Source organism: Lepisosteus platostomus, chromosome 11 (genome assembly GCF_059453375.1).
Source record: "Lepisosteus platostomus isolate fLepPlt1 chromosome 11, fLepPlt1.hap1, whole genome shotgun sequence".
Taxonomy (NCBI): Eukaryota; Metazoa; Chordata; class Actinopteri; order Semionotiformes; family Lepisosteidae; genus Lepisosteus; species Lepisosteus platostomus.
In genome coordinates, this window is record NC_142621.1 from 2,974,907 (window position 1) to 2,997,832 (window position 22,926).

General features: G+C 42.6%; 1 protein-coding gene across 12 annotated transcripts in view; it reads left to right on the top strand.

Moving 5' to 3' along the window:
• LOC148651763 (receptor-type tyrosine-protein phosphatase F) overlaps positions 1-22,926 on the top strand; it is a 222,607-nt gene that overhangs the window by 59,036 nt on the left and 140,645 nt on the right. For all 12 annotated transcript variants that reach the window (XM_088597854.1, XM_088597859.1, XM_088597861.1 and 9 more), the window contains exon 2: positions 17,083-17,247. In XM_088597854.1, coding sequence (XP_088453980.1) covers positions 17,163-17,247 — 85 coding nt within the window. In that variant the 5' untranslated portion in view covers positions 17,083-17,162. The remainder of the gene's footprint in view (positions 1-17,082; positions 17,248-22,926) is intronic.

Here is a 22,926-nt window from a genome sequence, read left to right on the forward strand (position 1 = left end):
CGGCTGCTCCAAAGAGGCAGTTCAACTGGCAAACTGCGGTGATTTATTTAGTCTGGCTGCTGCCACCATGGGCTGGTGTGTGCCAAGAATAAAGAGCTCAATCTCGGGGTCCCTGTATGCACAGTCTTACTTCAGTCTTACTTCGGCTACAGCTGCCAGTCAGAGCTGCATGGCGGGAGAACTCCAGTCCCGGAGTCACTTCACCGAAAGCTCTCTCGCTTGGCAGGGGCTGGTGCCCTCGCAGAGCAGAGGGGTCTACAGCAGCTCTTGAGCTGCCAGCCCTGGAGCTGCTTTCCTGAACAGCCGTAATTAAAGGCACCTGCTAGCGACTTCGCTGCACGAGAGAGCCCGAGCCTCCCCTTTTCAAGTATTGCTGGCAAATGCAGCTTCTGTTCCCGAGGTTCCTAGGGATTCTGGTTTCAATCCTTTTGCCCTTCGTGAAAGTGGGGCAGAGACGGGGAGAGCCACGAGTCTTCCTGTGGCTGATGTGTACGTCTGTGCCCACCCGGGGGGCAGCTGCATGGGTGATCGATGGGGGAGGGGCCTCCTAGCTTGCGTCCATTAACCAACGTTTCCCCCTTTCAGTCTCCGTGCTCCCTGAGTTACACAGTGAACCATGCGCCAGTGGGTCTTAGAGAAATACCCCGTAGCTAGATTTTAATAAGACAGTGACAGAATGCTGTGGTTTTTTAAGCCAAAAATCAAGATGTGTGTGTGTGTGTGTGGGGGGGATAAAGCTACTGAGTCATTTGCTTTCACCATGACATTAACACCCTTTAGACACAGTGGTGTAAGATAAAAACAATTAGTCTGAGACTGGAAATAAGTACATTAAGAAAAAGGTGATTAATTATGTTTACATGAAGCCCTTTGCCTTCTGTGGGTCTTTTAGAAGGAAAGATGTGGTGCTAATGCAACATGGAATTGAACGGCCTCCATGTGGAAATGTTTAATAGATGCTTCCTGTGATGATGAAGCAGCCCACTCAGGGTGCGCTGTGCGGATTGTCACTCTGATCTGGACACGCTCCGATGGGAAATCGCCCCTGCTTTTCTCCGTTCGTAGTGAATGAAACCTGTCACGTCTTGTTTCAGTCAATGACTTAGTATTTCCCTTCACACAAACAGCAAGCAGACAGCAGTGAGGAGTCATAGTGAGGGCTCCTGGCTCACAAGTGGAAGGTTGTAGGTTCAAATCCCAGATAGGGAACTGTTGCTGTACCCTTGAGCAAGGCACTGCTCTCACATTGCGTCAGTATAAATGGGCACAAATGTAAGTCAGGATAAAAGCGTCAGACAAATGCATCTATAATAGTTACAGTAATATTGTGCTGGATTTTCATTTTATAGGAGTATGGTAAATGTTCAGCACTTGATCATTCAAATACGTTAGAGATTCTGGTTGGCTTTTTTATTCAATTTTATTTCTTTATGGGAGTAAAATAAAGGAGGGGGGGAGAATTTTAGTTTCCAGTTCTTTGTTCTGCAAGTCTGGGAGTCAGTTCGTAAAATTGTGTGCGTTAGGTGAGCTGTTACTGTTGCATTAGACATTCTGAAAAATTTCAATGGGTTTATCATCCCGCCACTCAAGATCGTGCCTGATTTCAAGGCACAGACCGTTTTGTTTCAAGTCCGTTTGTGTGGCATTAGCCTCCATTGTCTTGCTCAGTTAAGGGAATTACACTTCAAACAGTCCTGGCTGGAAGTAGGACGGGATCACACAGGTGAGGGGCTTGAGGGGCTCAATTAAGCATCTGCTTTGGCAAACATTTGCTAATGCATTATTTAGGGTCCCAAAGATATGTAATAGCCTTCACTTGAAGTGACAGTAAATGCTATCAGCTTACCACTGTTCTTAAAAACATAACAGCCCTGGAAAGTTAGAATGAAGTACTTGAGAAGAAAGATGCAGCCGGTGACGTCTTGTAGAAAAAAGGAATCTGATGGCAGAGAGAAAGGGGTGTGCCGGCAGTCTGTCTGAAGTGGTATATTGTTTGTGCGCTGAAGGTAATTGATAGTCTGGGAGTTGTCTCAGGTGCAGGTAAGCCCCGTCTGTGTTAGTGCTGGGATATTTCATTGAAGTGTGTGTGTACGAGGGAAACAATGCTTAGGCTCTCGGGAACATGGGCCTCTGTCAGACAAAAGCCCTCTCTCATGCTCGCAGCTTAAATGTCATTTATGCAAGACCGATAAAAACAGATGCCAGTTATCAGGCAGGCTAACTTCACATCATGAAAGAAAGATCAGGAGTCCGTGGGATAGGAAAAAAGCTTATAGTTGCTTTTATTTCTCTTTATATCACAGATCGCTGTGCCGTCCGTCACTAAAATTGTTTTCCCGATACATTCTTTTTCAAATAAGATTCAGGGAGTTTGAAACTAAAAGGAGCCAGACCATTGGAAATGGGGAACCAAAAAAGAACAAGTATGCTTTGGCATCCAGATGACGGTGCCAAGTAGCATTTGCTGTGTTTTAAAAAGTTGTACCTATAAGAAAGCTATGCATGACCTGTTTCTGGCCTCTAGTGGAATCTGTAACTTGAATTGCCTTTCCTTTTCTCCTGTCCTGTGTTTCTTACGCCCACTGGACTTTGGACTTTAATTGGCGAAGGTGGGCTGTGCCTTTTGGAGCCAGGCTTTGTAAATAAAGATGTGGGATTTCATTCGTGTTTGAACTGCAGGTGAGGGGAGAAACAAGGCAGTTGGTGTTTAATAAGGACATTGGTGGCTCACGGGTTTTGATCTTGCTGCACATCTCTTCAGTATAACAGTAAACAGAGTTCGGCAGTATATTGATTGCCTTCCTTTTCCCCGTCTTATTATTCCTGACACTGGATGCCTGTCTTCACTGGCAGGGATATACTGTGGAGATTGCATGAGAATCTATGTATACATTTACAACTTTTAAGAGTGCACTGGGTTGTCAGTTATAAATTTGTTAAATAAAATGCATTGGCTGAATGAATAGTTAATGAATAGGATAGTTCCTTAGCATGTAGGATCATTGTGGAAATCTAGAATGATAATGTAGTATTTTTGCTGCGCTTCAGTCAGATTTCATTGTGTTTTTGATCCTGGTAATCATGGCAAGCTTGTCTAGATTCTGCTGGGATGTTGGCTATGTCAGTTTGATGCCTTATTCTGGGTCCTCTTACTTGACAGGCTTATGTATATGCTGAACACGGTGCTCCCATTGAGAACTTCATACATTTTGACGTTGCATTATTTATGTTCCATACATGTTTGTGAAAGAAGATGTGAAAATGGGCCGATTTGGTGAACTGAGTTGTGTAAGGAATGCATGTTGTGTAAGAGGTATGTTTTAGCACATTCCTCACCCCCCTTCACAGAGAGGCTGTTTGTTCAGTCAGTGGCAGAAGAGGCACTGGAAGTAGCTGTCCCTAGACCCCACCATTGCTTTTAGTCTGAACGAGGGCTTTAAATGATTGCATAATGAAAAATATAGAAAGCCCAGCATGTCCCCCATTAGAATCTTTTAATAGTGTATTTAGTTGACGCAGTTTTATTTTGTTATAATTGACATCTTGCCACAAGCCATGTTTTAGTTATTGTAATTCACTTTGCATAGATTTTTAGTGGCCAGTGAGCACAGTAGTTCACATGTCAGTGATACTTTCCTATCTCTGCGACGTAACTGTCACACTAATTTAATTTTGATACTGCTGGCTTTTTAGAATTTAAAGAGCTGAAGTTAGCCTGGTAGGGTTCAGCGAAGGGTCATTCTCTAATAAGATGACAAAGCGAGCCCAGGTCCTGTTGTGTGACTGACAGTGTCCCCGACAGGTAGAGGGACGAATTGTTCCTACTCGCAACTTGACGACGGACCCTGGCCGAAGGCAGTTTCACATGAGGCGACACCGATTACCAAAGGAAAGCGGGCAATTATTAGCCTCATAATAATGACTCGTTACTCCCTTCCAATCATCTCAGACTTAAAAACTCCTCACAAGTCATTCAAGGTCCCCCTCAAGATATGGGTACTAATAGCCTGTTGCTAGCCTCCAGCATTAGGCATCTGTCACCGAGGCTGTGAAAGAGCCTAATTTCCAGCCGGTGAATTCCTTAGGCTTGGCAGGGTTAAAGCTGCGTGAAAAGGGAGGTGAATGACTGACTGCGTCTGCAATTTGTTTCTTTCCACAACTCCCCATGTATCTGCTAAGTATTCGTCATTCTGCACAGGGACCAGGGTCGTGTTTAATCAGTTTGGTTCTGATTGCTTCCCATGTATCCGCGGGGTCGTTTCTTTCAGCCTGCTCTTTTGCATTACAGATCTGTTCTCCAGAGACTGGCTGGATATATAACTCCATCTGCTGCGTCTAGTTTTAGCTCTTTCAGCGTGGCCTCTTTAACAGGTGAAATACGCGTCCCGCAGAGATGCGAGCTAATGCGCCGGCACACGCGCGGAGATGTGTCTGATAATCATCGGCGCTGCGCCTCTCCCAAGCGCTTTTCAGCAGGGGGGTGAGGAATGTGCACCAGCATACCTGAACACTCCTGTCCCGCTCCGGACCACATGGCATCGCACTGCGGCGCGCGATGGCTTCCTGGGGAGTTGCACCTCCACAGGTGGCAATAGCTGGAGCAAAATCCGGGATGTGGGATCTGCGTACGTGCAGGGGGGGGGCCCACAGGGGGTCTGTGGCTTTGAGATTAGATTAGAAGACCTTTATTATCCTGAACCTGGGAAATTCGTCGGGCAAGATTGCTTCACAGCCTTCACCCATAAAAAGTAAAGAGACTCGAGTACGAGGACGGAAAATTCAATTCAAAAACGGTTAATAAAATCAACTCGGTCCGACGGTCAGAACAAAACAATTGTCAAAGCAAACTGGGGGAAAAAAAAAACAAAAGAAACAAAGAAGATATAAAGTGAAGTCTAGTCAAGTCGCTACATGAGCAGCCAAAAATGTTTAAAAAACTATTGTGATTCGGATGTCCTTGGAGGAGTTATAGGTAAAACCAGAACACGCACTGGGGTGCCACTGACTGGCAGCAGTGCTACCAAACGTGAGAATGGCAAAAAGGAGTATTTTATCTGGTTCGGATAACAGCATCTTATCTGAAGATACCCTTCTGCTTGGATGCCAGTGGGCTAACCCAAAATATCTGTGAATGGTGCGGGTCTCTCCGATCATAAACAGTGTTTCCAAATTTAAAGCATGCAGAGAAACTGTTTCATCAACTCCAGGGCTGTTAGGGGTGTAGTTTTCTGGCATATTGGTTGCCTCCATTTGTTGAGGTTAATGGACCTTAGAGTTCCAGGCAGTTAAGCGATAAAGCAGTCACCCTCTTAGAATGCATGCAAATCTGAATTATGTCTTGGGTTCAGAAATTTAATACTTCCTTAGCTTCTTTTTAAGAAAAGTTTATTTTTGTTCTCCCAAATATTTGCGTTCCAAGCTTGTTTAGTCCCCAGTGACATGTACAGGGTGTTAATTCACACTTTAAAATACATCATTTTATTTTAAAACATTTAACGTGGTGCCTAGACTGACAAACTTGACACCTCTATTTGTTTTTGGAAACAGTACATTTCTGTACAGGCTCTCTTTAATATTCTGAACTGTCGCACTTATTTATAATTTTAATCAAATTTGTGAAAAGAATTATATGAAAGATAAAAAATAGCTACCTCGGTATGATTTATTGGTGCTTCTCTGCCATCTAAATACCCCTGTACTCTCTCCAATTTATAAAAGCTATTGAAATTCAATTACTTTTTTGTCTCTGCTTTTTTTAATTTCACACTTCAGGAAAGGTTTTTTTCATTCCTTTCATTAAAACGATGTAAAAGAGATCTGACGGAATCTAGATAAATGTTGAAAGCAGATGGCCACTTCTGTCTGCTTTTATGAACTTGAGCAGCTTTTTACCTTGACAAAAGGTTTGAGGCCAGGTCTTCATTTCACAGAGTACCTTTTCTGTGCCCGCATCATTTGCATGGATCTTTGTGAGGAAAAATAAAAAGCTGAAGAATCATGGAATATTGCACAAGCAAATCATTTACAACCTTGAAATGCATAGCTTGGAACCATCATACAGATGTAGCGTATTTTAAGGAAAGCGTGTCCTCATCTGTTAAAGAAAGGAAATCTCTGAGAAAACTAAATGGGAAACGTGGATCCCAATGGGAGAGGAATATCGAGTGAGAATAATGGAGTTTTTATTTGACATTCGTCTGGCTAAATATTCAGACCTGCTTATCTTTAACAACCTAATAACCACATTCTTTAAACTAATGTCTAGAGTAATATAAATAATAATTTTCTCTGTGCATTACTTATTTTTCATTTCTTAAATCTTTTTTTAAGATTAATTAATCCTGTTTTTTTTGTTCTTCTGATGTGTAAAATAACGAGGTTATTCTTTTTAAGATGTTGAAAATTGTTGAATTTCTTTTTAACTTGCATTAAAAAGTTCAGAATTATCTTAATGCAGCACAACTGTATGAAGTGTGTTGTTGATATTGTTGATGTTGCAGAGATACAATGAATACATGTTGGACATAAATACATAGCAAATTAGCCTAGAAATCTAACCCTGATGCTGTGGAGCCCCAATCCAGTTTTGTAGGTCACCCTTAAGTCACCAGTTACTAAAGATACAGAACAATTACATTATCATGTAATTGATAAAATAGGCAATTTAGAGATGATTGTAACTGAAATCTAAAGTACTGTTCAACCCTCAAGGAGTAGAGTTCTCTGAATTGAACAGATTACTTGGTTGGTTAATCAATATCTTACAGGAGTTGCCAGTATTTAAAGACAGGTGACCTGTAAGATTAACCGGTTTAGGGATCTCTTCATTGTATAGCTTGATACAATTTAATTCTGATTCCTCCTACTGGATTGTTCTGAATCAGTTTGCCATTGCTTGCAAATCCTTAGCACAGTGGAGGCTTTCTCTATGGAAAATGAAATGTTCTAAGAACACTGGCAATATGTTCTGTCACATTCTGCTGGAGATTTATTCCAGGAGTGTTTCTTTTAGATGGGGATGTCTGCTTTATTCATCACAGTTTTCATGTTAGGGTGCTAGGCCTTCTTTTTCTTACTCTTCCTTTTGAGATTGTTTTAGCTGTCAGGACTCATCCTAGCTGTTGCGTTTGGCTTCCAGTCACAGGATGCTCACCTCTGCGATGAATGGAGATGCCTGCTTGCACAGTGTCCATCCGCTCGCCTCGAGAGAGAGAGAGAGAGGCGTCGTTAGTATCTTCACCCATCCGTTTTCGCTGGCAGACTTGGCTGGAGCAGGACTGCTCGATGGTCACGACCAATGTTCCCTCTCATTTTTAATGGCCTGTTTGCGCAAAAATCTCAAGTTGTGCAAGGGTTTTCCCCTGTGACAAAAGCTTGTGCGCACTACATTGAGTGTATGTAAAATTGTAAACCTGAAATTAATTTTTGTTATTATAGTCATTCTCATAGCAGCATAGACATCCAACAGACTGGGACAACGAGGCCAGTTATAGAGACTGAGTGTGGAGCGAGCACACGGTGAGGTACGAGACTATGAGAACATCGATATCGATGATCGAGTAGCGAAAATGCAACAGCTAAGTTGGCCCTCTCGCAGCCAGTCTCATGTGGTCAATGTAGCATTTTTCAATTGACGATCGTGTTTGTTTTATTCTTCTCATATTTTCGGAAGAATTAAATTTTTTGTGCGCAGTTCAATTTCCTGTGTGCGCAGATTTCATAACACACATAGTACACGTGCACAGCTTAGAGGGAACATCGGTCATGACCGTGCCTGTGGCTGGACTCCACTTTAAAAATGCCCTGACAGAAATTTCACTTAAACCCATTACTTATTGTTTAAGAAAAAGAACAGGCACATCTCGTGGATTTATTTTTGTCTCCATCTGTGTCCATGGGTTGGCCTCTCTGTCTCTCTCTATCCATCTCCCAAATCTTTATGCTCAGAGGTGTCAGCTCTCTTACACTTACACAGGTGTCACATGTGTAAGTGCCTCCTTTCTGTAGGTAGGATTTTTATTTAAAAGTATTCTGTGTGTTGAATCTGTTTCAGGTAAGGCTTTGATCTACAGTAACAGCCTGCTTGTGCTCTTAACAACAGCGATTTGAAGATCAGGCTTATTTTACCACCTCCAATTCAGCCAGCGAGGCTGCTCAGAATTAGCGTTATGCAGATCTGGCTGCTAGTCAGTTGTATTCAGAAAGGCAAGGGTTAATCTTTTAATTCCATAAACATCGCTGAAAGGGTTAATCTCTTAATTCCACAAGCGGAGCTGACACATTTTTCTCCTTGAAAACTGGTTGGAGCTTTTCTTTAAAACAGATGCAAGCATCCAGGTTTTCAGATGGATGAATATGACATTCAGTTAGCTCAAGAACTCTTTTTGTGTGTGTGTGTGGGGCTCCTTTTGTGTTTTGTATTTTGAGTTGGTGTTGAGCTGTTCACTCGGTTTGGAAGGCCTGGTGATCTTCACGTCCAGGAGAAAATGGAGCTGAGCATGTTTTGTCGACCAAGCCAGATGATACTCCAAAATATATTTGACCAAATTAACTGTGGATGTCTGCTGGGGGATCTTTGATTTTTAAAAGGACTATTTCTGCTGTTTAAGGAATTGTTAGTGGTAAAATGAGTTAGGATGAAAATTACAGAGAATTTAGTTGCAGTTTGGACGCTGCTTCTGTGAAGGAAGTCATCCTCTTCGTTCCAGTTCGGGGTGATTTTTACTGCCTCAGAACAGCGAAGCAGAAAACGTAGACTTTCTTCAGAAAGTCCCCGTTTTCTTTTTTCAACCCAGCCTTGGGTGCTAATCTATCACATTTACTTTTAATCACTCCATGCCCGATTTGCTGTCTAATAGAAACATTGGGAGCCCTTGGCTAATCTTCATGTGATGATTGTAAATCTTCTAGTTTAGGATAATTTATTGTGGTCCTGGATTACTTTTATCAGTAGATTAGACCATTTCTATAGAGCATGTCAATATATCAGATTGAAGCCCTAGCTGCTATACAGCTTTTCTAGACTAATTGGAAAGATGGGTAGCTGCTGGCTAATCACTAACTTCTTATTGTGTGCCATGCCATAAATCAGGACTTAGCATTGGGGAATGCTTAAAGCTCTGACACTGAGTGCTTCAATTCATGCGTTAAATATTAAACCAGAAACAGGATCGGATCTTGTGCCGATCAATGTGCCACATGAAGTGACTTACTAACCACATTTTCGTTTGGAGGCAACAAACGCAAGTCAGAAAATCTCTCACCGCTGAGTGTGAAAGCAAATATTTGAGGTTTTCAGGACGTATTTAGCTTCATTGCCGTAGACGGCGAATTGTCTTTTTCATACATTTGGTTTCACATAACGGTGGCAACTTTCAGATCCGTGAAATCTTGGGGGTTTTGTTTACTCATGCAGTGGTCTTGGGCTCTTTCTTGCTAAATGTTGTGATCATTTTCCTCACATCCACCGTACACCTTCCATAGCCTGATTTTTGTCCTAGCATTGAATTAATTTCCCCATCCATTATGGCTCACATGCGGTGTGTGGAGGGTTAGTTAAATATTTACAAGCTTAGTCGACTGGCAGGTTAACCTTTTTAAAAGACATGTTAGTGCACAATATACTGTGAACTGTTAAAAAGAACGAAAATCAGAGAGATTTGTTCCCATCACAACTTTAATTAAAAGCCTAATCCTTTTCTTAATATGGAGCACACCATTTTATCCTTTTTCTGTCACATGGAAAAACAGAATGGCATCTTGAATCATGCTTACTTGCTTCTTGTCCATGGGCTGCGCAGCTTATACCATAGCCAGCCTAGTTAAATCCTTTGAAAGCACTGTGTAATTTACTCCCAAGTATTTTTCCTTTCCTTTTCCCTGCTCTTCTCATTTTCGTAATGCGAAAGAAATTCACGGCTTTAAGCCTTCCAACTGCGTGTTCGTGCAACGAAGCAAGGAAAGTTCTGCTCGAGTCCACGCAGCTGAGTGTCAGTTGTTGATGTGTTTACGGTATTCACAGTCTACATTACTGCTAATATTATTGAAGTGTGGGGCCAGTGGCGGTGTCACAATTATCACAAGAGGCCCTGTCGTATTTCTGTCCATGTGAAGCCATTGAGGTCATAGCTTTAGTGGTGTGTTTTTTGGGGGAAGAAAAAGCATGGAGCTGCAGCATTTCTGCCCAGCACGGCTCGGTGGGGAGGAAGAGATCAGAACCTTTGTGGCATTTAGCTTGACAGACAAGACAATGAAGGCAGGGGTCACCTTTCCAGCAATCCTCCCCGTGCTGCGATCTAGCTGTTAATTAAACCCGCTTTGGTACCCCCTTGCGAATTGCGTGTTCATATTCCTCCTCTGTTCGAACAGGAAAAGAAAAGCACTCTTTCCCTTGTTCTAGCTTATTATTGCAGAAACACGCCTGACTTCTGCAGCCTTGCGTGCTTAATTTCTATAGCATAGTTATTTTTTACATGTTGTAGTACTGTTTCACTGTTTGCCTTTTTAATTGTTATGTCCAGGGAGACCCATTTGTTACCTCTCCTAATGCTTATAGGCACCTCTTGGGGGCCCCTGTTCTATGTGCCTTGCACATAATTATTCATGGTAGTTTTGAAACTGGTTAAATTGATCATTATTCTTTCCCCTTCCCTGTGGAAATGTGATCTGAGAAGCAGAGGTTGCTTGCATTCATAGCAACTAGCCGGATAGTTGAGGAAGTCATAATCCAGTGTTATTTTGCTCCCTCCCCCTCCTCCTCGCCCTTTTTACGGCTTGAGTCTGAAGGGCTCCCTCAGCAGACATTAAACAAAGGCAGTAAAATGCCCTGGTTGCCCCTCAGCGGAGTGCCATGGGCCAGGCAGTATGAATGCTGCAAAGTTAGTACGTGGCTCTCCATCTGTCACCCTGCGTTTTGTATTTAAATTTTTTCTCTTCCCTATCAATTATTCCTCAGAGCTGTCTCCTTTCTTTCCTCCCACAGAAAGCAGAGACAGTTTGGTCATAATCAATTAACAGCTTGGGTTTCTGGCTAAGCGGGATTGATTACAGGGAAATGCTTTAAGTTATGACTTAAAACAAGATTTTTTTTCAGCGGCGTAATTGGATCTTTGTGGGCAGTCCTGCCTGTATTTTTCAAGACATTAAACCATTTCCTGAGAACACTGCTAATCAATGAGGGATAAATATAAATTTGTTCTGCAGCAAATTTAAAATTTTTCTTATTAGCGGCATGACTGAGATTGCATCTGTGAGCAGGATGGTATAAACTGGCCAATACTTGTGCTGATGGTCTCTTATATTCTGGTTTTGCAGTTGGAAGTGCTGTCTGCTTGTGAGGTCCTGCAGGGAATCATCTGTTGTAATGAAGCAATCGCAAAGGGTCACTTTAACGGGGGGAAAGGGCACCTTTCTGAAACGAGGGGGTTTAATTTCAGCTGATCCGCATCTTTTTTGTGACTAATTTTTATGCTGCTCACAGTTGCTGGCTCAAACATACAGCACTGTTACTTTACCTAGAGCTGCAAGTGTTTACCTATGCTTAGTTGAAGGAGAACATAGTGCTTAAAAGAGAGTCATTATTAGGTTTAGAACACTATCTCTCATAACCAGGAGATCACTGTTGAACCATGAAAAATAGCAAAAAACAACCATGTAGGTTTAGCAGTCTGTTTCGTAGACAATAAAATGCATCTGCTGCTCTTTGGCATCTGCTGTAAAAGATACCATTGCACAGATGAGAACAGTGAGCTCACACAGCTGAGTCTGGTGTCTGTGCGTCTAACAGCCTGAAGAACTTCATTTAACAGGACTGAAGACAAGAATAACAAATGAACAGAAAAAATGAGGGATGAAGTTTGTGTAACTTTCCTGCATGTGACAATGCACTGAAAGTGCACAAAATCTGAGGAAAGAATCTCTGATTGCTTAGCACTGGGAGACTCGACCTTGAAGAGCAGTGTAGATTACCAGTGATAAAGTAGGGCCTGCTGTAATCAGGTCTTCCTTACTCTTTGAGAGAGGAGGCCACCATAGATTGCAGAGCCTGCAGTATTAACCCACATATCACTTTACACATTTCCCCTTATTCGTTTCTGTTCTCTCTTCTCCACACACAAGGCAAATCATAGAATATTCAATCAGTCCTAATCCGTGAGTATTAGTAATTCCTGATAATATTACTGAACGAGAAGCTCAGGATTAACCTTTGTTTAGGACCAAAAAATGTTAATCTTCCATAATGGTATTGACACATTGCAGTACTACTCTCATTAACAAAATTGAATCTCAAAAGTTATTTTGTATGTCCTAAATTGGAATTAACTTGCCGTTCAATTTGTACATTCAGCTTTTACAGAACCTCATTTTTTAAAGGTCTCACAATGTTTGTTACCCTTGCTTTTAACTCCTGCAGTATATTATTTTTGCACTGATACTCACTTGTCTCAATAGAAAAGGTCTCTATACAGGGAGAATAAATAAAAAATAACCTAATGCATATAAGCTGGAAGGGGACACTTCCACACGTCAATGTCCAAAGGCACGCCAACTGAAACGCTGGTGTAGCCGATAACGAGGAGAAAGCCGGTGTATCTGTCCCAGGTTTCTTAAACAAGACATCACACGCTGCACAGTATAAGGCCACCAGGGATTACAGCCTGTTCACGTCCACACTCCATCACACACGTGATGGAGAGCAAAGGTGTCCTGGACAGAGCTGTGCTGAGCCGTCGCAGGTCTTGCTAGTGAAGAGAGGAACGGGCTCGTTTGCATGCATCACAGGGCTGGGTCCTTATGTTTGGGAGGTCGGGGCAAGATTTTGGAAAACTGAGAATTTTAAAGTGAGAAAGTCAAGCCAAGTTCATGGATGGACCCAAGTCCATGCACCCATGGATGAGGGATATGCTTCCTGGTGTGCAATAGATTGCAGTCTCATCCCACAGCTCCTTTGCAAGTCCAAATCCTGCTTTCGTCATCGCTTAGCAAGTGCGGTCCTCTACGATAGAGCTCTGCTACTGTTCCCGGGAGGTAGGAGTGAGGTTTGAATTGGATTGGATTTGCATCCAACGGGATTAAGGAGAGCCAGCAGAGAGAAAGAAACGAGCCTGTTTTGGGATCAAATGGAAATGCTCAGAAGTGGTAGAAGAATGATTGAGCGCTTGGACCCCATTCTGAGAGCGTAGTTACAGATGGATGATTGTGAATAGTTTGTGTATAACACCATAAAGTTTGCAAATGAGAGGAGGACTCATTTATCGGGTCTGGAGTTTAGTGGGCAATCGAGCTGAGGCTCAAGGCTCCTCAATCAACTGAGAAAAAACTGCCTCCTAGGCTCGGTCCTGGTTTGCGTCCCACTGTTGATTCTGAAGAGGCCCATGGTCACTGCTTCTGGTGATTTTAAGCGGACGTGTGACTATTGAAAGACCTAATAATAATAATAATTGCTTACACTTATGTAGCGCTTTTCTGGACAATCCACTCAAAGCGCTTTACAGGTAATGGGGACTCCCCTCCACCACCACCAATGTGCAGCCTCACCTGGATGATGCGACGGCAGCCATAGTGCGCCAGAATGCTCACCACACATCAGCTATTAGTGGGGAGGAGAGCAGAAAGTAATGAAGCCAATTCATAGATGGGATTATTAGGAGGCCATGATTGGTAAGGGCCAATGGGAAATTTAGCCAGGACGCCGGGGTTACACCCCTACTCTTTTCGAGAAATGCCCTGGGATTTTTAATGACCACAGAGAGTCAGGACCTCGGTTTTACGTCTCAAATAACCCTGGTCAAAATCTTAATGGTGCAGTCATCAGTCCAATTGTAATGACAACGGAGAACTGTGAGAAGATTTTCACCATGTTGTGGAGCACCAAACCCATTTTTTTTTATTTCTGGTAGTTATTTCATTTTTTTATGGGATAGTTTGGTTTTCAGGGAGATGATTTTCAATTTTTCATTGCGTGCCATCATTCAGTTTGTGTGTTCAAACGTTAACAGTCTAATTCTTTGAAATAATGCTGTTTTCTTCTGCCTTAGCAACCACATCACCAGGAACTGCATTTAAATTGGTCTTAAAATCTTGTTTGTTGTTAAGGTTGATCAGCCTTAAGGCTGCTGTTGACTTAAGCCTCTGCTTGTAATCCTTACTCATAAAAGGATAAATAGGGGAGTTTGTTGACTTGAAACAACTTTGGCTTTTATAGCTGTCTCATCATGTCAGCACATCCCAAGGTGCTTTACCAAGACATAGGAGAGGAAAATTCAGTAATCCTCCCAGGCCTGTGACATCACTCCGAAAAGAGTGACCCCTTAGAATCCAGGGCCAGGAGGTTTTACAAGTCAGGGCGGGAAATGTCAGGTGTAGGGTTAAGGAAACTGTTTTTAAACATTGTGGATTAATTATTGACTGGTAACACAGGCTGGCGCTGTGCTGATGTGGCCTCTGCAATGCCCCAGTTCAGATCGCCTATGGTGCTGTGGTGTTTGGCTCTGCCTTCGGAAAGGGTTAAGAGTTTCCAGTGTGGACTATCAGATGTTCTCCCAGGGTTTGGTGATTCGCTTCAGCATGGATCACGTAGGCAGTAGTGCTTCCTTTTGTATGTTTTTTTTTTTCTGAATAGCTTTCAGTGTCAGTGCCACCTTCACGTCAGAAGGGATTAACAATGATTTCAAAGACTGAAGCTGAAATTTTCAGGGCTTTATCGCACAAAGATCTTTATCGAGCTTGACTGAATTCACAAAGTGTTTTTTTGTGAAACATGTCTCAGCCTCCCAAAGTTTATTACTTTCTGTGGAAGTTTCTGGTAACCAAAATTTGACCTGCCTTTTTATTTTACTAAAAAACTGAACACTGAAATAGAAATTGTATGTAGTGACAGTGGTACATCCTTGATTCCCAGCAGGATTACTAACTATACTGTCGCAGATGATCTGCCTTACTTCTGATACTTTATTCACATTTGCTCGATATGAAAAAAGATATATTGACCACCTTCCTGAGAACTGGAATTTTTATTATGCTTAAGTACTATGCTGCTTTCAGCAAAGTTATAATCATTGTGATAATGAGAGTGTATTATACAATATTGTGTCTGATCAGAACACGTAGGTAAAGAGATAACAATGTGATGTTTCAGCACATCCAGGAGCACTGGAAGGGATAGGGTTGTCTTGTATACGTGTGTTTAAAAAGCAAACCGGAAAAAAAAAAGATCTCCGTCCTTGCAATTTTTCTGTTTAATGAAGCAGAAAAAATATTTTGACAGTCACCAATGCACAAAATTACTGCGTTGTAGTTTAGTTCCTAAGCCCTGTGAGGAATCTGTGTACTGGCGAGAGAGAAGGCAGTGGTTCCAGATGTGTGGTTACCAGTAATAAGCTGCAATAAATTGGAAAACCACCCACCAGTAATTTCCATGCCTGTGATGTCGAAGCGAATGGAGTTTCAGGAGGCTGCTTATTACATTACAGCTCCGTGGCTTTTTTATAAAGGCTCACTGAAACCTTTCGGTCTCTGGGAGCTACATGGTGACGTAGCTCGGCGATGAACATCTTTTTCACATCTTGTAACTGTTTTTCACTGGTGTTTCCAACATCAAGTCAAGCAACTGAGGTGCAGGACTTTTTTTTTTTTTTTTAAGGTTGTTCCTCCGTTGGCTCTGTGCTGCGAGTGGGGTGCAGCGTAGTGTAGCCCTCGCTGACGGGAGCAGCCTCCACCTCCACATTCCTCCTGGAAGGGGGTGGCAAAGCCAGGCCTTTTCGACCCCCGTTTCTGAACAGAGCCCGATCAAGGCTCATTAGCGGATGTCTCTCGACAAAGATCACGAGGAGATGCAAAGCTCTTTGCAGTTTTATCTGCTAGCATCCTGGATGCAGGATCCCCCAAAAAATCGATCTTTGGAGCGGGTGGGGTTGCGCGGCAGGAAGCACGGTATAGCGGTGTCCACAGGGGGGCAGTGTAGAGTGACGTTCAGGTCCCCCGGCCTCCCAGCTTGAAGGCTGTGGGCTTGCGTCCCAGCTGCAGGTACGGTACGTCGCCTCCAGTCCTGCAGCCCTTCCAGTTGCATAAATAGGTACCAGCACTGGCGGGGGTAGACCTGTGATGGGCCAGCGTGTCCTCAGCCTGCTGAACCGCACGGGAGTCGCAGACTCATTTACGGAGTACCTTAGCCTCTGGTGCGTCTCCACATCTGAATTGTCTTTGTGATACAGAGGAATGACTGGCGTCAGGATGGAGGGTAAATTCATCACCTTTCTGGGACAGATATATGGGCACTTCCCCCTTTTCCTCAAGTGCTAAATTTTCAAGTGATTTAATTAACAAATGGCCAGAATTTAATATGTTTTAGTGGGGTGGGGTTAATTATCAGTATTGGATCTGCTGAACTGTAATCTGAATTAGTGTAGGAACCCAGCTGCCATGGCTGAACCCATTCCTGTGGGACTCGGTGTGTGGCAGCAATAGGGCAATCTGGTTAGAGCTCTCCAGGGACGTGGGGTTTTAATAGGGCGGCCCTCGGCACTCCTCTCCCTGGAAGGGTAGGCAGCTCGGTTCAGTGTCCCACGTGGGTCGATGAGGAGGCCCCTAGGTCTCGTCTTGTCACGCCTCCTTTCAATCAACTGAAAACAGTTTCATTTCTCTCACCAAAGGATTATCATTTGTCAATCCTTGCAAAAAAAACCAACATTTATTTTTTGCCGCCTGTCTTTCAAAAGCTTGTGGTTTCATTAGGTTTCTGCTGCTTTCACTTCACTTAGCATCTACACAAGATACACAAGATAAACTTGAAATGAGAGGGAACAGATTGGCCTATCTAACTCCGGCTCATCTATTTGGATGTTTCTACTAAATCCAAGGTTCTTATCCTGCTATGTTGTGAATGGAGAGTATATATATTTTTAAATTAAATTATGGTCAGTTCTGTTAATGTGATTAATATTTTAAAGCTGACCTTCCCATACAGATTCTTCATTCTTGCAAACTCTTGAGTTATGTGGCGTATCCGGTGTCAAACAGCTGCTCTGTCGAGTGAAAACTGTTTAGTCTGTGTGGAGTGCTAATGTGTCTTTGTGTTTTGCGCAGGTGTTACTCTATGATCGTGTGAGCGTGGAGTTGCCAGCCGGGAGAGTCAGGACTGAGGGGGAGCAGTGCCACTCTGGAACATGGTGCCTCATTGCTGTTCAGCCACGGTCCTGGTGCTGGTAGCGGCGGGGCTGGGCTGCCTGGTGCTGTCCTCACAAGCCGACAGTGAGTATCGCCTACAGGGCCCTCTTAACCATGCTTTGTTCCACACCAGCGCACCAAGAGCTCTGCGCTGTTCTTGACGTTGGGAGAAAACTCAAAAATGCAACCTACTGCTGCTTTAGATTTATATTAAAATGGAAAATGCAGCCCTGCCTCCCCCCACCCCCAAGTGAAGGATCAGTTCAGATGAATAGGAATGTGGAGTCCAACACACTTCCACAAGGGAACTATTGGAAGACACTGGTGGGCTGTGGAGTACTGGAGTGGTGTAAACTCAGATGGTCAAAAGCAGTGGAAATAAGAAGTCCCTGCCAAAGTGATCTTCTCCCCCATAATTCATGAGATAAAGTTTGTACATTTGTGCTTTTAAATATCTGGACTTTTTAGGTCATTTTCTGCAAAAGCAATCGAAGAAAGTTGTCTGTGCCAGTGTCTGCTGCAAGGCTGTTTTACAGATTGTTAGTACGATTAATAACAGAAAATGGAGGATTTGTTTTAAAGAGCCTTTGTTGTTGCAGGTTTAGATGAGGCTTTACTTGCATGCTTGTTCAGTCCATACAGAACACTTAAAAAATGTTGCTCTATGTGGCCCATTTAATTTTAAGGGGCTGTGCATAAAATAAACTAATTAAATAGGGGCCTTGTATTGTTATCACCATTCTTCAGAAACCTGCATGCACCGAATTTGGAATATCTCTTCTTCTTCTGTTCTGCATAGATGTTTTAATGTGCCTGTGAGCAGTGCTACATGGCACTACTGTCCATTTTTAGTTGTATCGCAGTGTTTAAAGTGCTAACTGAAGAAGAGGCTTGATAGCACAGTTCTTCATGGACACTGTTGTTGAACTTTGCCCACTGGCTGAAGAATGCCGTCGAGAGGGACACCGAATAAATCGTTCTTCGAACACCGATGTCACCGAGCTAGGGCCCAATATGTCTGGCTGGGGAACCTGCATTTTCATTTCCCAGTTTGTAATTAGCAGAGCAGGGGCTATTTGAGAGCCATCATGCCTGCACTAAGCTAATTGCAGAGCCCATCGAAAAATGAATTGGAAATCCACCTGACATTCAGCGAGTTCTCTGGAGTGGCTTAGGTCATTCCAGTCCCTGCGTTAATTACCTGAGCATGCGCTCTGCTGTGTCTGCCTTTTCTTCAGTGCTTCTTCTCACGTAAGCGTAGCTTAGGTGTTTGATTGCAGTGATGCAGTTCCAGGATCCTTGTTTAACATGCCTTATTTCTGAGTTAGCACAAGGCATTGATTTGTTCATATTCTCTTTCTCAATCTCAAGAGTGTGTTCATTAATTGGAACTCCGTCTGGAGCTAACAGTTTGGTTCAGTGTGTCTGTCAAACTAAATAGCTGGCTGATTGCATTATCTAGGTCTATACCTTGGAGAAACAATGAAAAGGAAGATTCATGTACATCTAGGGCAAAAAAAAACAACTATGAAATTAATATGAATGAAATGCAATGCAAAAATGTCAAATCTTACCTCACTTTGCCAGATTGTCTATTTGTTTAATTACTGTTCTCCATAAGGAGCTTTAGCAAGGAAATGAAGCTTAGTCTGCAAAGAATTCCTCACTGAATTCTAGCTATAGAAGTTTTCCATTTGACTTCGTATGGGAAAGCGGTTAAATTAGTCAGCAGTTACCGGATACTCCTGCCCCCAACTTCTTTAAATTAAGTGAAAGATTGTTCTTGCTGGCACTGAGTAGAATCTGCACTGAGTTTGCTCCCTCTGTACTTGTGGGGGGGATGCTCATGAATTAAGAAAGCCTGTTGCAGAAATTCCACAGGTTATTGATAGCCAGACGTAGATGCAATATAAAATTTTAATAAAAGAAAAAAGCACCTGAGGAATAATGATTTTTTCAGAGCAATAAATATGACAAAGGATTTCGTGGCTTGAAGGGCTTGGGAGGTTTGTGAAGTACAGGCCGCTGCTCGTTGAGCCTGCTAGTCCTTCTCCTGTCAGAAAGCCGATTCGAGTCAGACTACTGCCCCTCAAATGTCAATGTGGGGTGACATTTGTCACGAAAACCTGAGCAAAGGCAAGCTGGAATCTGTCGGGTCCTTTTGTAATATGCAGCAGGGGATGATTCAATTCTTTCCGTGACCTGACTGTATTCTTCCCTGGGTGGCCGTAATTCCATTAGGCCTTCTTTGAGCTGGTTCAAGATGATTGTTTTACAGTCACAAAAAAACCCTCTCTGACTCTCTCTCAGTCCTAACCTCTTGTTCTCTCAACCAGTTGCCAGGCAATTGCAAAGTAAAAGTGACCTTGCGGAATTCATTTAAAACTTCAATTTACTTGTCAGGCTTTCCAGAGTCTTCTGATTTCAGCAGTAGGTTTTACCCCCAGCCCTGGCTGGACAGAGCTAAAGGTCTCTTTTCTACGAAAGCTGCATAGTCTTGAAGGCCTCATGTTTCAGGTGCAGGGATAGGAGACCATCATCACTCTTTTGAGGGGGAAAAAAAAGAGGAATAGCAGAAACAAAAAGCCAGTTTGTTTTCTCAGTATACTCAATCCTGACTGTAGACATTCTGGTGGTAATTTACTGGTTCAGTGGTTGATGGACAGCAGTGTCTAGAAAGCACGTTGCTCTGCAGCCTCTCAGACCTGAACTACAACATGACATTTTAGCAGAAAGTACCTAAATCCCTTAACTCCCAATTGCCACAAGGGTCCACTAAGACATAAAGGTTAAGATAATAAACTGAGTATTTAATGGACAATTTAAAAATCTACATCAAGAATTGCAACACTACAGTATCCTGTTATTTTGCAGACGGATATCCGAGGCAATTTAAAAAGGTTTACCCAACAGAAAGAACACAACAGACAGCATTCGTACGTCTGACAAATTGAATGTTTGTCTAAATGTATACAAACCATTTTTTGTTTCTGTGACTGGAGACTCCGTTTCCAGATCACCTGGCACTCGTAAGGTATTCACATGTACGTGTGTACGCACATGCAAACTGGTTTCAAACGTAAACGAACTTTACCTAGTCTAGTATTCCGGGGGTAGCTATCCTTGCTCTGTGGGTGCATACACAGAGTAAAGTAAGGCTGTTCGGGTATGATCAAAATTAAACTAACTCAAACCAAACACCCGTTTTTCTTTGTTTTAGACGTGAAATGAACTAAATTGGAACTGGTCAGTTCTCCCGTTCTTTACAGGAAGCACACACACACACACGTGGGGATGGGGATTATTTACACTCGAGCTAATGTTCAGTGTCCATAAAAACAGAATTTTCTTACTTCCATTGCAGTTTAAAGCTTTGTAATAGGGTAACTCGGGTACATCAGGCATGATCAGAGATCATAAAAGTATTTAGAAAAAAATGTTAACAATAACAGATTCCCATCAATCTGAATTTGACTTAATGTAATCAGCTTGATGTGGTTTGTATGTTTTCATCGGGCTGATTGTAGATATTGTGTGCTGCACGCTCATTAGTTAACGCTGTCCTTGGGGGACAAGTGTTCTGCATGGTGAAAAAAGGCACGTTACTGGGGTTTAAAATAAAAGGAATACCCAGCTCTAATATGTGAATGGCACTGTGTAAGACATTTGGAGTATGAGCAGCAGGGCATTAGATTTGTAAGTGACAGATTCTGGCTGGCAAGGTCCTACTCTCAGAACAGCGCAAACCCAATTCTGTCCTCTTGGGCAGCTGTAAGAGGTTTAGAGCAGAGGAGTCCAATCCTGGCAGGGGTGTCTGCAGGTTTTCATTCTAGCTCGGTGTTTAGCAACCTTAATCTGCTCGTTATTGGGTTTTACCGGGCCTGTTTTAACAACTGTTCCCAATCTTTAGGTGCTGGTACTTGAACAAGACCTAGGAAACCCATCAACACACCAGCCCTCCAGGTTGAGGAATGGGTAGCCCTGATGTAACTTAATTTCCAGATAGAACACAGTGTTATTGATGTTCACTTCCTGTTACATTGTTCTTGTATTCCTCTTGTGTCTTTAGTTTCTTATTCTTAATCTTTGTGAATATTTATGTCCCAGAGACCAAAATCAATAGCCCCAATGCATGGTAGCTCTTGTCTGGTCATCGTTAATTTTTCTTGTCTGCCTGTGGTTTGTGTGGCTGATAACCAGGTTTCTTAGTCTTTACTGAGTGAACAGATGCTGGTTATTCTGTAGTCATGTCTGTAAAAGCTTTCTTAACATGTTCTCATAACATGTCAGCAGCTGATGTTTGTTACTATTCTCTGTTCTTGAAGTCGATATCAACGACTGAGAGTTAAAAATAAACATTTGAAAGATAAACTTGAGCCAAAATTAACACAAAAAAATCCAATCCCGTTTTGCTGCAGGTTAGAAGGGTTTTTCTTCGCTTCCTTGATACATTAGTTACCAAGGTACCACAGTGTCAGTAAGTCAGTGAAATGTTATGTTTTCCGAACAGTGTCTGTAACGTTTTCCATTGTAATGCTCTGCACTTTGTATTACTGTATTTTTCAGTGTTAATTGAGTATTGTCCCTGCTCTCTTCTCTGAACTCTATGAACTACACTCCCTGGGAGGTGCTGAAACAAGACCTGCTGTGTCATCTGTTAACAGTAATGTCTTGTCTTCAGATGTAGAAAGGAAAAAAAAAAAACTTTGGAGTGGCAAATCATATTTTTAAAATTCATTAAGAACTTTTAATGTTCTGGGAAAGGGTTTTAATCTTAAATTGATTGCAATGTCTGCTCTTTTTATGCTTTCAGTAGTTAACATTTTTTGTGTTAGCAGTTAACTTTTGTTACTTTTTTTTCCTCCATACTAAGGAGTTTTTGGTTTCTCTCCTCCGTTGTCTTCTGGTCTTTTCTGTTCTGTATTCACAACATGGAGGGTCACTTGGTTTGTTAAGCGCCTTGGGGCAACCTTGTTGTGAAAGGCGCTATATAAAAATAAATTGAATTGAACTGAATAATACTGTTCATGTGCCAGATTGCACACAGCACAAATTGTGCGGTCTAATATGTATCACAGACCCAGCTTTTTAACTTGAATCATTTTATGCCAGGTAGGCAGTGCCGAAAGTATGATAAATTATTTCAGATGAGCAGTAGATGCACAGACCATACATGTTGTCCCTGGTGCATTGATGTTAGTTCTCTTTGTAGGCCGGAGACTACAGGACCATCCTATTGGCAGTTGTCGTTTTCTGTGATATAAGTCTCTGCTAAAACCCTTAATCGGACCTAGTCTTTAACCCATTTGCTAGGTGGTCGAGAGGTTAAGTTCAGGTGTCTCCTGTGTTTTTAACATTTTCTTAAACTACTCCAGTTCGTGAGTACTTTTTGTCTTTGTGTTTTTCTGGACAGGTAGGTGAGTGCAGTGCATGCTTGTGGTTTTGGGCATGCTGGTCGGTGCCAGACAGGTCCTGCAGAAACCCAAGCCCTTGGCCATCTGACAGCCCCCTCACCCTTTTTTTCTGTTGCCACACTGAGGCCTAGCTTCCAGGCATCTGCAGTTCTGTAAAGCAGTGGGAGTTCTGCTGTCGAGTAATAGGCTTTGGTCTTCTTTCAAACAGGGAGAAGGAAAGGCAGAGTAGCTGAGCGGTGCAGGTTTCTGCTCAAGCCTTTCGAAGAGCTCCCTCTGTGAAATCAGTATTCTGCTGGCCCATGCATTTGAGGCAAAATTAGGAGTTTTTTTTTGACAGAACTGTAGCCTC